At 38.9% G+C, this 17660-nt stretch overlaps 1 protein-coding gene across 2 annotated transcripts in view; it reads left to right on the top strand.

Moving 5' to 3' along the window:
* The window catches only part of LOC111868544 (alanine--tRNA ligase, cytoplasmic), a 48196-nt gene that overhangs the window by 9972 nt on the left and 20564 nt on the right, over positions 1 to 17660 (top strand). For both annotated transcript variants that reach the window (XM_023859269.2, XM_023859270.2), the window contains exons 4-10: positions 3404 to 3549; positions 5125 to 5316; positions 5672 to 5816; positions 8678 to 8823; positions 9154 to 9280; positions 12950 to 13082; positions 16423 to 16547. In XM_023859269.2, coding sequence (XP_023715037.1) covers positions 3404 to 3549; positions 5125 to 5316; positions 5672 to 5816; positions 8678 to 8823; positions 9154 to 9280; positions 12950 to 13082; positions 16423 to 16547 — 1014 coding nt within the window. The remainder of the gene's footprint in view (positions 1 to 3403; positions 3550 to 5124; positions 5317 to 5671; positions 5817 to 8677; positions 8824 to 9153; positions 9281 to 12949; positions 13083 to 16422; positions 16548 to 17660) is intronic.

The raw sequence follows: 17660 nt of genomic DNA, 5'->3' as shown, positions 1-17660 counted from the left end.
AGGTTTGTGGGGCGATGTTTAAAAACCTCTGCCTTGAGGTATCCTCATAAAAAAAATCACATCATTAGATGTGAATGCGCTACCTACGGGATGTCACCTTGAAGTGAGCTTAGCCATCTGGGGAACTTTGCCCACAAAACTGTCATCAAAGCTCTGGCTGTGTGGACCATGGCACCATCCTGTTGGAACCAGACATTTCCTAGATGCATTTCTTCAAGAGCTGGTTCGAAAAAGTTTTTAATCATGTCCACATACCGCTGTGAATTGACAGTAACTGCGTGATTGTCTTCTTCAAAGGGCCAATAACTCCCACTCTCGACAACACACACCATACTGTCACCTTATCACTGTGAAGTGGCCTCTCTGGGATTGTTACCACTCCAATAGTGCATATTCTGCTTGTTGACATATCCGGATAGGTGAAAATGTGCCTCATCACTAAAGAAAACAAGTGCGTCAAGGGGTAAAGTTTCCAATAACATTTCGCGCGCCGTTATTCGGTTCTGGAAATTACGTGGTGACAATTCTTGCACAACAGCCATCTTATAGGGATGGAAATGAAGATGTTCGTGAAGAATTCAGCGCATTGAACGGTTGGATATGTCTAGGCCGACTGCATGTTTGCAAGCGGCGCGTCTTGGCTATCTCAATTTCGACTGTCGAACTGCCTCCACATTTTCTGGTGTCGTAACGGTCCGTTGTTGTCCTGTTGATTTTTTCACCACACTCCCAGTTGTCCTAAAGTTCTTTACCCACAAAAAAATCTCATTCTGGTCGGGAACCAAATCTTTGGGCTTAATTCCGAAGTGAGTACGGAACACACTGCANGGTTATACACAATCAATATACAGTTATATACATTTTAGTAATATCACAATTAAAGAGCCGACTGGTGTCGGATTACACATTGCGCCTTCTTAGACGATTCTTGGACCTCATCTTAGCCTTTCTTTCACCCGGTTGCGGGCTAAAAAAAACGACTACATTACTTCCTCTATCGTTGCTTCCTTGGCTAGGGGCGCACTGTTCCCAGGGCTTGTCAGGAGGGTGCAGGTTCGAAATGTAAGGGAGGAAATCACAACAACAAAAACCCACATCCTCACCCTATGCTACCCTATATTGGTTATACACAATCAATATACAGTTATATACATTTTAGTAATATCACAATTAAAGAGCCGACTGGTGTCGGATTACACATTGCGCCTTCTTAGATGATTCTTGGACCTCATCTTAGCCTTTCTTTCACCCGGTTGCGTTTCGCTAGTCTCCTCTTTCTCCTGTTCTACTCATCCACTACAATATATATCTTTACACTTCCCTGCATCTAGACACAGCCTCTGCAGCCTCTATATTACACATGTCTACCTCTGCATTTCTCTGATGAATCACTCTTACACCCTGTACACTTGTTGTAACGTTCCTAACTCATGTCCCATTGGGGAAGTTACACTTTAATAATATCACAATTATTAAGCATGGCGATAAGAGTAGTTCCACTTACTTTGCCTTGAGACTGCAGACGGATGGCGTGGCCCAGCATCCAGTCGGTGCTCCTTCCGGCATAGCTTATGGCGGCAACTGGCCAAAATTACTGTTTGAATTGTTCCCATAATAATTTGCTCTCTGGGTTATATACCTTTATTCTTGCTAACTCGTTACTTTCCCGGAGGGTGCAAGCCCGCCTACAATGACGTCTTGTCCCAAGTGGCTAGCTGTCATTGGCTGGGATCCTTGGGGGTGGACACGCCCCCTTACTGCTAGTCCATTTGGCTAACACTTTTACCTGCAAACCTTCCTCCCTCACTCAAGTGTAGATTTTGCAGAGTTGGCATTTCGATGTACTTTCAGCGTCATTGTGCTGACAAGACATCGACGCGTCAAAGGCTAACGTCCGTCTAACTCCATACGCAGAAATTCCTTGCAGTTTCTTAACCCTTCTTACATCCTCTTTCGTACATCTTACAAGTATTTCCCAAAACTAATTCTATTCTAGCCAACATTTTCCCCTAAAATAAAAAAAGTTAAATACTCTTAACATGTTACCGGGAGTTGGCCTTCAGGGCACAACAGCTGTGTTCGCCAAGCCTATCCTCACTTTTCTGCAACCTCCCCTTCCTTCACAATGCGTCTTCACAAAAAGGAAGTTTCTGCACCCCACCCTGTATCTGAAAGCTCTGGTCAGAGTACAAGCATAGTTTTAAATGCAATACTGATCATGTCATTACCATGAATGCCATCTTTTCCATCATGACCTTTGTATAAGTGATACTCCCATGCCCTAGAAAACACCTGAGTACAAATTCAGCATGACAGAACTGTTCACATATTTTGAAATTTAATCAGGTGCCACTTATTTAACAGAATATACTTATTTATTAAAGTATAAGTGAAGTAGATTATTTTGATTTACTTTTTAAATCTTTAATGCCATAAAAAATACAGTAATATATGCTGTAGTGCTGTGGAGAATAAAAATGTTCAACTTTCAGCCAGATAAATTAATTTAGACTCCGGTTTCCTGTTTCAGCATTGCCATTTGTCAGTCCACATTTTGATAATTTATAAAGAAATTGCATTGCAGCAAAAAGCTTTTTGAAGACTGAGAAATCTAGTACAATTATCTATATAAATTCACTAAATTTATGGATGTTTCGCCCTTTTAAAATGTATGAGAAGTTTAAGCTAGAAAAACAAGAAAGTTACTGAGTGAATAAATTATGTCTCGGCTCTAGATGCACCAGCTGTCAACACTTGTATGTTTCTTTATAAAAGCCTGATAGCTGTTTCAGCTACATCTTTTTCAGTCCCTCAGTAGGCTAATACATGCGTCTAAGAAGAGTAAGCAGTTGCACTAAGTTCAGACAGGTTATTGTTTGTCAGTAGATTGCTAAGTAATCTTTCAGAAAATGAGTTACATGCTTAAGAAAGTTGATAACCAATATCATAGAGGCATGCAGATTTGCAAAGAACACATTTGGAAAATATATGCATTCCATTTGACTCTGTTGGCTTAAGCTTATGATACAAACGGTTATTTAATGCAGTCAGGATCTCAGCTGTTAGCATTCACTGAGCCTGTAGATTCTACAGCAGGAAAATGATAAAAGAATATCAAAAGTTTTGCTCTGTAGAATGTGGAATTGGTCTACAAATGACATAGTCAAAGAATTGCCATTATACTTGGTTTTACTTGTGGTCTCTTCAAGGTGTTAAGATTTTGGAGATATTTTGTATGCTTTAATAATCTCGCCTATTTTATGGAAACAGTGTTGTGCATATGGATTTCCTGATTATTAACTGTTGTGATCCTTCTTGATACTTTGTACATTTGACTTTTAGCTGACGAGTGGAATATTGTATTAAAGCAAGGAAGATGTCAACTTCCTCTGTTTTTTTCTAGAAAGAAATTTGTGCATGGGCTTGGGAGCTTCTCACTCAAGTATTCAAACTTCCTTCTGACCGTCTGTATGTAACATACTTTGGCGGTGACAGAGCAGCTGGTCTAGAACCAGATGAAGAATGCAGAGAAATTTGGATCAACTTAGGGTATGTGCAATAATTTTAGTGCATTGGCTCATGTACTTTATGGAATGCTAAGATAGAATATTTTATGCTTAGTGCTGCATATTTTAAGAGCTGATACATCATAGATCTGAACACCATGATCAATTGGTTATTCCTTCATATTTGAGATGCTCATGTTTAAATTTTGGGCCAGAGCTTGGCCGTAATAGTGGACTTTTAATGGCTTTCCTCAGGCCTTCAGGCATATTTGAGAATATTATGTTAAAAAAGAAAATGACTGCATCCTTTCATATTTTCTCAATTTGGAATTTCACCTATCTTATCATTTCATGCTGTATAATCTCAGAAACAAAATGTTGCTGAATAAACTAAGAAAGAATAAATAAAGATTATAAAATCTAATAGACAATCAACATTGATTGCTCATTCACACTAGTGTTCATTAAAAACTAGGTGTTCTAACATGCCATATTTCTTCGTGGAATATTGCTTGTCACATCCCCCTTCCCCACTTTTTTTGGCGGGGAGCTTAGTTTTGTCAGTTACCTCATAACAATTTACAGGTTTGCCTATTGACTACAGTTCCTGATAGCATCTGTATGTACAGTTACTTTTTGTATAATGAAGTTATCACTGGATTGACAACCAATCTTTAAAAGCAGGTAGATGCCATTTTCAAGGGAGTATTGATCTAGTCATTGGCCCCCTATTAAGGGTAGGTAAAAGTGGTTTAAGAAGGCTTAGTATGACTTCCTTTTTGTCATTTGCCTGAAAAGGGCAGTCTGTAAAATAAGAGGTTTAAGAGTTGCTGGTTGTGATTTTCAGCAGTGGTGTGTGGTAATGGTTTAGTATGGGGAAGACATGGAGTATCAGGTTAAGGTAAGCAGTGGAACAGCTGCTTGTAGAAAGTGTGTGAAAGGGAGGGAAAAGAAAAGTGTGTGTGTAAGAGAGAAATAAATGTGCGAGAAGAGTGATCATCTGAGATTCAAATTTTTTTTCTGTATGAGGGAAAAGGACTAGTTTTACATACTGTCATTTTGTCCACTGTTCTAATAATGCCTTTTGTCTTTGATCCAAATGTACATTAGTATACAGGTTATTATTGTATTATTTCTTAATTTATTTAATGGCACTGTCTCACCTATGTGGATTTTAGAATATCAATTCAGAAATGACAGGATGCCTACATGCGGTGAGTTATGAAAGATGTAGTTCATTTTAGTTTGTTATCCCAATATTTCTCTGGCCTTCATGGGTGACACTATGAGGAACCTCATGCATTTAATACTGAGTGATTAAAATCATGGACCTCTTGTATACAGGGCAGTGTACCAACCACTGTGTTGACATTTAGTGATAAAATCACACTACATTGGAGTGTTTATTTAATGTTTCTTGAGTTAGGTTTTTCCTTGTTTACTATTAAATTTGTGTAGTTCCACCTCCAGTGCCTCAGTTTAAAATTATCTTCATTTAAATTTCAAATACGTTGTCTCACATGGGGATTTTAATACAGTTATCAACATTGTTCCTAATTCTTTGCAGTTGTGTGTTTATTATCAAGGTATGTAATTCTTTTTTTTTTTTTAACTTCAGCCTTGCACCTTCTCATATATTACCTGGCAGCATGAAAGACAATTTTTGGGAAATGGGAGAGACTGGACCTTGTGGGCCTTGTTCAGAACTTCATTTTGATCGAATTGGTGGGCGTAATGCAGCTCACCTAGTGAATGAAGATGACCCTGATGTACTAGAAATTTGGAATCTTGTTTTTATCCAGTTTAATAGGTAAGGCCACATAACATAAAGTGTGAATATGGTTTACATATATCTCAGTACAGAAAAATCGCGATGATGGTATGTGAGATGCTGGTTGCAGATAGTACTGATTCTGTGGGTAGGTGTGTCTGACAACAGTAGCTTCTTTTGTCTGCTGTCATAATTTTCATGAAACATGCTTGCTTAGAAGATCTTCTTGAAACCTGTATTTTGTATTTCTCAATATTGGATGTTATGATTTTGTGATGGGGTTGTGAGAACATGAAGTGGAACCTCTAGTGGTTAATTGTAAACCATGATGTCAGTTATGAATTTTATATTGTGTTACAGACAGTGTAAACCTCAAGTTGTTTTCTTTGTGTAGAGAATCAGATGGTAGTTTGAAGTCACTTCCCAAGAAGCATATTGACTGCGGAATGGGGCTGGAACGCCTGGTTTCTGTTATCCAAGAGAAACGTTCTAACTATGATACAGATCTCTTCATGCCTCTCTTTGCTGCAATTCAGAAAGTAGGTTATAATGTTTTGAATGTGTAGTATTATTATATGAAATCCTATGGGAAGACACAAATATTGTAACTGTATCTTAGTTCCCTTTACACCATGAGGTCCAAGGAAGATGCTGTGGCTAATGGTATATAGATTTCTTCAGTTGCTTCTTAATATGGAGGTACTGATATGTGTGGATGGACAGTACAGTTTTCTTTCATCTTTGGACGAATTGAATGTATGTTAATTTTCTGAACAGTTCACATTTTGAGGTACTGAAATATCCCTACTCTGAAGTCATAAAGTTGAAGTAACATGAATATAAGAAATTGGTAATCCTTTAACCTTCTGATGTCTTAAATGCTGTCTTTCCTGGTCTTAGCACTTAAAAAGTGTGTTATCTTGTGTCTGCTATTGATATGCATTGAAGAGTTAACTATGTTCTTGATGATATGATATGAGATGGGGCATTGTTGCATTCCCATATTTTCTTCAGTATTTAACCAATGTCTTAATGTAAAATGAGGTAAGTATTTTGTTGTAAGACAATAATGTAGATATCAGGGTTACATTATACTTGGCCCACAGCTGACCTTGTGAAGCTTTCTCCTCTCTCAATCCCTTTCCTCTATCATTCTTGTCAATAATGAATTCTGTTTCTTTGCTGTTTCTTAGGTAAAATCTCTCAGGCCAGTCAGTAATCTATGCAAGACTATGCTTCAAAGCAGGAATATTTTCTCTTGTACTCTTTTATCAGCTTTGCCTATGTATATGATTGGCCAAGAGCCATTTGACCAATAGCCATCAGCATTTTTGTGCATGTTAAGGAAAGTTGTTATTTATTTTATTTATACATTTTTTTTTCTGCTCTCAGCTTTCAATCAATTGCAGAGATTTTATAATGCTAAGTGGTTGATTAATGAATAAAGAAGTAGAAATGAAGTGGAAGAAAGCAGTTGTGGTCCAGTCTAAAGTATTTTTCTGTAGGGACTAGGAGAACTATTGAGTCATAATAGGGTCTTTGGCTGAAATTTGTACCTGGGACTTCCTGAATATGGAGCTGGAATGCTAACATTCAATTTGGCCATCTGTCATTTTTTTTGTTCCCCCTTGGCACTACAGCCCCAGTGGGCCTAGGCCTACCTCCATGAACTCCGTTCACTTTGGTTTTTCTAGATCTTACACATACGGTAGGACTCCTTGGGCGAGTGATCAGCTCGTCTCAAGGCCTCTACCTGTAGACAAACACAGAAAAACGCACACAAACATGCATGCCCTGAGTGGGATTCGAACCCACGATCCCGGCTGCCGAGCGAGCAAAGACAGTGCATGCCTTAGACCACTCGGCTACCGTGCATCTGTCATATTACTGATCAGATAACAAGGTACTATATTGTACTGTATTATTCTCAAATATTATGAGTAGAGCCTGGTTTCTCCATATACTGGAATTTCTTTTCTTCAGAAGTAATGAAAATCTGTCAAGCAAAATGAATCTCAGAAGGAGTTTTGCAGAAAATTTGGTCTTGGATGATGTAATTGCAATACACAATGACAGGATGTGTTTTTAGTAGTATGGTCAACAAAACAAAAATGATTTGTAATAAAAGTGTGCACACTATTGTGCAAGTGAAGTATGACTTGACAGTTTATTTGGGGAAACAAGGTATGGATGGTGATGATCTCTTACACATGGAACATTGCTACAGTTCTCTTTCATCACCTCAGATCTTTTCAGATCTAAATAATATGGGCTATAGCCCTTCCAATTGAAAAATATATTATACATAAAGTGAAAGGAGGCATGGAAAGAGGACACGTATCTTCTGACCAGCACCAAAACCCCATGCACTGGGTCAGTATGTAAATAAAGAAGGAAACACTGTGCACTAGAAGTTAAATAAAATTAAGGCATATCACCAGACTGGCTGTTACGGCTGAGGTTTTCATGGGTTCCATAACTGCTGCAGATAGATGTGTTAATAACTCAAAGTGAGCAGTTAAGTCCTTCCACTTCTATTCCAATCCATTATTTATCATCATCCTACCACACGATACTATACATAAGCTACTGATAAAATTATTAAATAAACCATAAGTAAAAAAAAACTGATGCTTTCCATAGAACATACATGTTGACAAAATTCTATTCTACAACTCAGGCTGTGCAGAATGCCATCTCAATTATAGCTCATTATGGGAGAAAACTCACATAAACAGTTTCAAGAACAACTTTTGGATGTCTGATTGATGGTGCTAGAAAGTTTTGCTATTGTAAACACTGTAAAAACTCCATTTTGATGCATGTTATAAACTATATAAAATAATACCACATGACTCAAAACTTCTGACAGGGTGTGCTGGCCTTTCTGTTCATTGTTTGAATTTGGTCACTTCATGAATTCCAAACAGTGAAGCAGTATTCATGTGATGTGACCCCAAACAATAGTACAGTAGATGAGAGACAGAGTTTGTCTTACATATTCCTTCCATAACTTCTTGTAGATTCTCAAGTCTAAATTTGTCATACATTTTAAGACAGCAAAACATGCATAAATTTGATGAATGGTCACAAGTAGCCACTAAGTTCTTGAATCTTCAGAAAGCATTTTGTTGTAATAGATTGCCTTTGTACATTGTCAAAGTGTGGATTTAGTGACAGAAGCGGAGAAGTGGAGAATTTAAATTGACCTATCTGGATGTATGCTGGACATCTGTATTCTCCATACTTCTACAGCTGCTGTGACATTAAAGGTTAATAAGTGAATACAATTAATTTGCTTCACTTACACTGTAATAAATAAGTGCCGCTTGATTAAATTTTAAAATATGTAAACATTTTTTATGATGATTGATTTGTACCCAGATGTGTTTTCTTCCAGGGTACAGGAGTACCACCATACAAAGGTCATGTTGGTGAAGATGATGTGGATGGCGTGGACATGGCTTATCGCGTGTTGGCGGACCATGCTCGAACTCTGACCATAGCTTTGTCTGATGGAGGACATCCTGATAACACTGGCCGAGGGTAACTTAGTGCCTTTTACTATTGTTGTGGTGTGTGTAGTATATTGTTCTTACCAGGCTATGTTAACAGTATCTTGTCTGGCTTGTATCTGGGAGGCACTCTGTTTAAATTTGTTTGGGTATAAACTGTTTTTGCTTAAAGTTGTTTATAGTTTTCCTTAGTGATACCAGGTAAATGTTGGACTAATTAAACTCAGAGATAGTTCTCTCGTTTTAAATTTACTTAAATGTAAGGTCTACCAGAAATTAGTGTTTTGTTAAGCTTTTATTAATAATAAGTTTGTGTATTTATCTTTCTTCCTATTGAAAGTCTTCTTTCTTTTCCCCTCAGCTATGTCTTAAGGCGCATTCTGCGACGAGCTGTCAGATATGCAACTGAGAAGCTGAATGCTAAGCCTGGTTTCTTTGCAACTCTTGTTAACACAGTTGTGGAGATTCTAGGGGATACATTCCCAGAGGTCAGTATTTCACATTTTCTGAGGAATGTAATTGGGATGTTTGATTATGTAATTTCATCCATGCCAGTGTGTTATTCACACATTGTAATTTCTTAAGTGAAAGTAAGAACAGATAAATCCTTTTACGTTGCATACACCTCATGCAGCACCATCTGCCACAACAGGAAATTAAGAAAACATGTCTGACAGTACAGGTTCCCAGTTCGACTAACAATGACATGTTAAAAGTTGCCACTGTAGTGCAACAGATCATGATGGAGCTCAGTGAAGCTGTGTCAGAAAAGGACAACATAATGGTTGTTACAAAAATGGTACTTAATGAAACAAAATGGCTGCTAGAGTTAGGGGCTGCTCAAAGTCATAACATTTAAGGCTAATGGCATTTGGAGGCATTGCTATGAATTCGGTAAACAGCTGCAAGACTTACATATAAATGTGGGCCTGCTCCCAGAGACACATCTGAAACCCCATCAGAGGTTCCTTATTCCAAGTTATCACTTCTATCGAGCTGACCACTTCCTTTGAAGAAAAGGTGGAACTGCTGTTGCAGTTAAAAAGACATTCCCCACAGCCATATAAACCTGCCTCTGCTTGTTTCAATAGAAGCCACAGGGGTTTGCATGCCAATTGGTAATAGTGAAGTGCTGCTTGCAGCAGTCTGTAAGTCACCAGGCCACACCTGGAATGATGCAGGTATCATTGAGCTCGTGTCCTTTAGACACAAGTCACTACTGGCAGGAAATCTGAATGCTAAACATTCATTTTGGAATAGCCTAGTTTCCAACCCTGCAGGTGTGAAACTGCTGAATTTATTGCATATAAATAAGTTTGAAATATCAGCACCACAATGTCCCAATCATTACTGTCATGCGGGAAATGGTGACATACTTGATGTTCTTGTTCACAAGGATGTGTAGCTATCACGGCTCATTGTCTGTGACATTCTTGACCCAGATCACCTACCAGTCGTTTTCCACTTACTGGATCATGTTAGAACTAGGAATCTTTCAGACCTGATTGACAGATTCACAGATTAGGAGTGGTTTCAAAGCTTGGCCTCTGAAATAATTTCACCTAGAATCCAAATTAACTTGAGCAAAGAAGCTGATAAAGTGGCCTGTGACCTCACTGGCTCTATAGCTTCAGCATATAGGCTATTGCTAGGAAACTTACGTTCTTGGACCTAAAGAACTGGAGAGCCTGGTAAAACATAAAAGGAGGTTAAGGAAACTGTGGCATATAGCCTGGGATACAGCATGTAAAATGGCAGTTAATTGGGTTTCCAAAACCATTCGGCAAATGACCCATAGAAAGGAACTTGGAACAGTGGAAAGAAAAGTAGCAACTGTGAGGTCACATATCAAGCTCTGTGGCCTGTTGTGAAATCGCTTATGAAAACAGATAAACCAAAGGCACCAACCACTGTTCATGGCCCTTTAGGAATAATATATCATCTGAATGAGAAGCCAATGTGAATGCGGATTGTTTAGAAAACGATTTCACATCCCATGACCTATGTCATGAGCAACAGGTAGGGACTACAGTCCAAGCTCTGCTTGCATTTGTAGATGGCACCCCATTGGGGAAAGTAAGATATTGTGACATAGATAAATTAGCAAATTCATTAAGAATGAGAAAGGCTTGTGGACTTGATGGTATTCCAAATTAATGCCTTAAGCATCTTCCAAGAAGAGCACTGGTACTTCTACTCATTTATTTAATCACTGCTTTCGTCTGTCCCATTTTTCCAAAACCTTGGAAGGAAGCAAAAGTTATAATGTGATGGAAACCCGGTAAGGACCCAAAATTTCCTCAGAATTTATGCCCAATTAGCCTCTTGTCTACAACAAGCAAGCTGTTTGAAAAAGCTATTCTGAAAATAATCCAAAGGCACTTTGAAGAAAGAGGCCTGCTTAATGCAATGTTTTCTCTGTTGTCAATGTAAAGGAGTTAAAAGAAAGATAATTGGGGTGGTCAAGTTCAGTTGACATTTGACAGGAGTTCTGTACAGGACTTGAGCATGAAAGCAGAGGAATAGCCATTGTTAATATGTTACCAAGCAATGGCTAGTGAAGATTGTAAAAGACTGAGAATTCTTAGAGTTTGATAGTGATTTGTAAAGTGGAGATCAGTGGTAGTGCTGTATTTACATGTAGCTCTGAGTGGTGTGTATAGGTGGCCAGTATCCATTATCAGTCCATACCCCCTTGAATGTGGCAGCATATTTCAGGTGCCCAACTAATGCAAGAGGATGCTCAAATATAATATCAGGTTAATGTAAACTTGCAGGAAGGTATAAAAAATATAATAATTAAAACAGTTCATTCTGACCATGTACCAGTGTACACTCAACTCTCAATTATCCGGGGGCGGATAAACTGGTTTGCAGCTTAACCGGGGCTACCGGGGCTTTTTTGAGGCTTATATGTTGTTTAATATTCAATCCCTTTTGTTTCACATGGTGAATTGTAACACTATTTTCGCACTAGTGTGAACTGAGCTCTGCATTTTTTGGTCCCATTATGCTAACACAATGTTCTAGGGTAGGGGTGCAAGAATGCAAGGATTTGTGGAAAGTTTCAAGGACAGATACACCACCCCAGTCAGTCTCTTTGTATTGATCTTCAAGTGCATTAGCAAAATGTCAGTGTGTAAAAGGAAGCGTGTTGTGTTAAGTATTCAGCAGAAACTTGAAATTATCAGCTGGGAAAAAGAGGTGTAGTTAAACAATTAGCAATGCAATACGGTATTGGAGAACAAACTGTTCGTGATTTGAAAAAACAAAAGAATCATTTAATTTCCTTTGCTTCGTCTTCTAATTCAAGCGGAATGAAGAAGAGAAAAACCATGAAAAAATCCAATTCATGGAAGAAACTGATGCCTTTCATCACTAATGAAGATGATGAAATCCATGGATTCACTGGATTCAGTGAAAATGAGATAGCCATAGAATTGACAAAATTGGCTAACCAAGTTCATGGTGGTGAAGAAGTCAACAAGGAAAATATAAGAGAGTAGTTTGACTGTGACTCGTGTGAGCCGGGCTTCAAAATGTTAAGCAGTGACGAAATTGTGAGTTCAGTGGGGGCGCAGCTAGAAGAGTGGGAAGAAAGTGAGAATGAGGAAGAGGTGGACAGTGCTGCTAGTAAGAAAATATCACATGGCGCTGCTCTTAATCATTTGGAATCCTTACTAGACTATCTTGAGAGTGAAGAGAACAGTTTGTTAAGTGACAAGCTAATATTATGTAGGCTTCGTACGGATATCCATAAAAAGGAAAATGCCACGAAAAAGCAAACGACAGTATTAAATTTTTTAAGTTTTAAATGTGAATATTTGTAAAAAGTGTTGGATGTTGTTTGAACACTGTGATTGAAATAACTAATTCATACTTCAGTGTAATGTAAAAAAAGTATTAAATAGGCCATGAGATGACATAAAAATGAGGTTGAATAAATGTAAATACAGGTAGGCTTATAGTATTATGAAGGTACAGTATTACAGTACTACTTTTAATAAAATTTGTCTTAACCGGGTTTTCGATTAATCGTGATTTACATCCCCACCATTAACCCGGATAATCGAGAGTTGAGTGTATATAGTCCTACAAGTGATGCAGTTTTGTTTAGAGTTTCCATGATACAGATACAGCTATGATTTCTTCAACAGGTTAAGAAAGATCCACAGAGTGTTATAGATTTGATCAATGAAGAAGAAACACAGTTCCTTAAAACTTTGACTCGAGGTCATAACTTGCTGAACCGAACCATTATGAAGCTGGGAAATTCTAAAACTCTTCCAGGTATAACTTAAATCTTTTGTTGTACTTTCAAGACTGTAAGTATGCAGACTTGGTAAGAACATACACAAACTCCACTAGAGGTTACTAAGGATGTTGCCTTATAAAATGTAAGAAGGGAAAAAGCACATATTACATTTCCAGAATACAGGACAAATTTGTAATTTAATAATTATTTATGAATTCTGAAATAATGTGACAAGGTTCAAGCACTTGACAGTAACAGTAACAAATGTAATTATAGTCACGATGAAATTGAAAACTGATTAAATGTGGGAAATGCATACTATTCAGTTTAGAACCTTTTTTATTTCCAGTGCCTTTCTAGACTGAGTATATCACAAACGGCAGTTTCCTTCTTTTATGCTGGTATGAAGCTTTGTCTAGGACCGCCTCTGTGGTCTAGAAGTTAAGAGTTCCTGGCTACAGATCCAGAGGTCCGGGATCGATTCCCAGTGGTACTAGGCTTTTCTGAGAAGTAATGGGTCCGGAATGGGGTCCACTCAGCCTCGTGATGATAATTGAGGAGCTACTTCAAGGAAATAGCGGCTCTGGTCTAGAAGACCGAAATTAATGGCCGTGGGGATTCCTTGCACTGACCACGCGACACCTTCTATCTGCAAAAGTTGGCACTAACTTTGCCGACAAGTGGCAGTCACGTGGTCAGTATAGTTTGCTTGCAGACTAAACTCACAGAGTTTGTTTTTTTTGTTTTATGAAGCTTTGTCTCCTATTCATGCGAAAGAACATCAATTGAAGAAATGAGAACTCTTTTGTAAGGAGAATATTTACACCTAAAGGAGAGGAGTTTACATAAGAACAGGAAGTTACTTAATGAGAGCTTTATAAGTAGCGTAGTTGGTTGAANAATGTAATTATAGTCACGATGAAATTGAAAACTGATTAAATGTGGGAAATGCATACTATTCAGTTTAGAATCTTTTTTTGTTCCCAGTGCCTTTCTAGACTGAAAACAACACAAACTGCAGTTTTCTTCCTTTATACTGGTATGAAGGTTTGTCTCCTATTCATGGGAAAGAACATCGATTGAAGATGTGTGAGAACTCTTTTTTTAAGGGAAATATTTACGCCTAAACGAGAGGAGTTTACACAAGAACAGAAAATTACTTAATGAGAGCTTTATAATTTATACTCATTACTGCGTGAGCCATCAAGTATGGTGGGCCAAGTGGCATTGTTTCTGGTTTAATTTTCCGTGTTTTTATATTGATACAATACTTGGTCTTTGGGGAGGAATTCAGATTGAAGATATTCAAGAGCAAATTGCTAAGTAGTATGTCCAAACCTAAGAGAGGGGAATTTATAGGGGAAGAGAGAAAATTACTTAATGAGGGTGCTTATAATTTATACTGTACTGCATGTAGCACAACCAGATTGAACCAAGCAATAACACTTGTGGCTTTATTTTAGAGGTTTCCAGTTTGAATCTTGGCTGTGACAGCAGGAATCCTGATTTGAGATTTTTTTTTTCTCATTTCCTCCAGGAAAATGCTTGGATAGTACTTTAAATTAGGCCATGGCCACTTCCTTCCACATTCTTTCCATTTATTTATTTACTATTATCCATTCATTTTGTTCTCTATTATCTGAGTTACTGATGATATCCTTAAATTAACTTCAGAAAAAATTCCTCATGCATCACATGCAGAGAATCAAAATAACTGTTGCAAACCCTAAGAGACATTCTCATTAGGGAGACTTAGGCACATTAGGTAGGGTGTTAAATAAGATTGTAGAAAAATAAGTTGTGAAGATATGAAGAGGATTGAACCGACTTTTGACGGGATCCAGACATGAACACAGTTCTGAACTTTTGTGTTTCATAATAGCAGGAAACTTCTTGACCAGATGAAAATTCTACAGCTCATTAAAGTCACTGCATCTTGAAGTTATAGTTCTGAATAGAAGGTACAGTATGCACCAAAAAATCAGTACTGAAACTCGCATATCTCGAACGTGCATGTGTGTTTTTGTCGATGGGGCATAGCTCCAGCCACACGTGTTCCCAGTAGTGAAAAGGAAGTTGTGTTGTGCAGTTGTTATTGGAAATGGGTCTCTCGACGGAGGAAAAAGTATTCATAGTTGAGTATTTTTTCCACTCATATGGAAGTAGTCATGAAGGGGGACCGAGTTTGAAAAAGGTGACAGAACAATTCCAAGAGAGATTTAATAAGATGGCACCAAGTAACACAGTTATGCTGTCTATTGTTACAAAATTTCGCCATTCTGGTAGTGTACTCTGTCAACGGAAGGGGAAGTCTGGTTGACCAGTAACTGTTGTTTCGACGAAAGAGAATCATGCATGTGTTCTTCTGCAGGTGCTGCATTCGCCCCAGCTAAGTCCATGATGAACAGCCTTGAAACTGAATGTCAGCGATATGTCCGTTTTCTGATTGTTTAAGGACATAGGTGGATTTCTGTACTGGATGCAGGTTGGACAACGCTTGACAGAGTCAGATATGCGAACCAGGATGGTGTTTTGTGGAACATTTTTGGCCATGGTGTACGAGGATCCAGATTTCTTGAGGAATGTGTGGTTCTCCGACGAAAGTCACATTCACTTGGATGGCTACATCAATTGCCAGACAACTCGCTTCCTTGGTTTTGAGTGGCCAGACGTTATCCAGAAACCGCTACATAGTACATGTGTGACGATATGGTGTGCTGTCTCAGTGCACAGTATATTAGGCTCCTATTTCATTGGGGATGAGGAAGGCAATGCTCATACCATCACCCAAGAATGCTACAGGTACATGGTAATTGGACCATTTCTTCAGGATTTGAGAAGGTTCTGTCGTGCAAGTGGCCTTCACATGAATAGACAGTGGTATCAACAGGACGGGGCGACCAGCCACACTGCTCAAGAATCTCTAGCCATGCTGCAGGAAAACTTTCCAGGGTGAATCATTTCACGTGGTACTGACTTCCCATACCCGTCCCATTCCCCCGATCTTACACCACCTGATGCCTACTTGTGGGGAATTTTAAAGGAGTGTGTGTTCAACCGTGAAGATCCACCAAGAACACTGCCTGCATTACGCGAGCAAACCGTCTCCTTTTGCAGGAGTCTGCAGCAACCTTTGTTCCGGGATATGATTGAGAATCTGCATGAATGATATGAACACTGTCTGCAGTGAGGCGGTGCACACATTGAAAACTTAACATTACTCATACTGTGGTAAATCAACACGCTAATAGTGTATATGTTAGTTTCTTTCAGGAGAAATAAACTCACAGATGACAACAAGGTAATATTGTTTATCTTTTCATTTTAGTACTTTATTTTTGGCACATACTGTATATGTTATGTTCAATTGTTTAGGTGATGTGGCATGGAGATTGTATGATACGTATGGGTTCCCAGTTGATTTAACACAGCTGATGTCTGAGGAGAAGGGTCTTACTGTTGACATGGATGCATATGAGGAAGCAAAGAAACAAGCCCAGGTAATGAATACCGTGTATGGTGTTTAGTTGTCCAAAAATTGGTAATATGAAAGGAATGGAAATATTTGTTAATAGTTGTTTAACTGTTTTTCAGAAGTGCAGCCAGCATAAGAAAGGAGGCATTCATGATTTGTAGACATCTTTCAGACTGAATGCATTGTCTTAGTGTAAACTGTAAAGACTTTGAAATTTAGAATGTTCAGCAACGAATGTTAATGTCGTTGGAAGTTGTCTCAGATAATCCGGCTTCAACTAGAGTAATCTAAACTTTGATAATAGTATTTCCTTAACAGAGAATATGATTGCTATACTACCAGGATTCAGTGGGAGTCAGTATAACCGAGTTGGTATAGCGATGGACTTTGGGCTAGATGACCGGGTTTCGATTCCCTGGAGGGTCAGGATTCTTCTCTTCTTCACAGGGTTCAGACCAGATCTAGGGCTAACCCAGCCTCCCATCCAGTGGGGACCTGGGGCACTTTCCCCAGGAGTAAAAGTGGTCAGGGTATGAAGCTGACTACACCTCCATATAGTGCCAGGGTCAGGGAGAGTGAAGTCTGTTCTTGATGGTTGTCGAGAGCGGTCGTTTTTCAGGAGATATAGTATCAGTGGGTTGCTACCTGGAAGACTACTGAGCCCACTGGGTACCTGGGCTGTGAGGACTCCCTGGCACTTTGCCCAAGGCTGAGAGAGCAAGAGACAAGCAAGTTTCTACACAGGCAACATGATTCTTTGTGCAGTGGCTCTTGCCATATTATTAGTAATCGGTGGTGTGGAGCAAAATCCTGGACCTGGAATGGAGGCGGAGAACATTCTGCATGTATTATATAGTGGGTGTGACAGAAATCTAAAATCGGGAACACAATGCAACACATGCGGACGATGGTTTCACAACAGCTGTGGTAATGTAGAGGCCCATATGGCAGACAGTGGGAAGTGGAGCTGTGAGAGGTGCAAATGGGACAGGCTTTGGCAACTGGAGGAGAAACTAGAAAATGCTCTGCAACAAATTGAAGATCTAAAATGGAGGAATAAGGGGCTAGAAGATCAGTAACGAGGGGTGGTAGCTGGAGGCTAGCTTGGCAGGTGGGATATGGTGCAGAGACTACATGA

This window comes from Cryptotermes secundus, unplaced genomic scaffold (assembly GCF_002891405.2).
Source record: "Cryptotermes secundus unplaced genomic scaffold, Csec_1.0 scaffold330, whole genome shotgun sequence".
Lineage (NCBI taxonomy): Eukaryota > Metazoa > Arthropoda > Insecta > Blattodea > Kalotermitidae > Cryptotermes > Cryptotermes secundus.
This window is presented reverse-complemented; position numbering and strand designations above follow the sequence as displayed.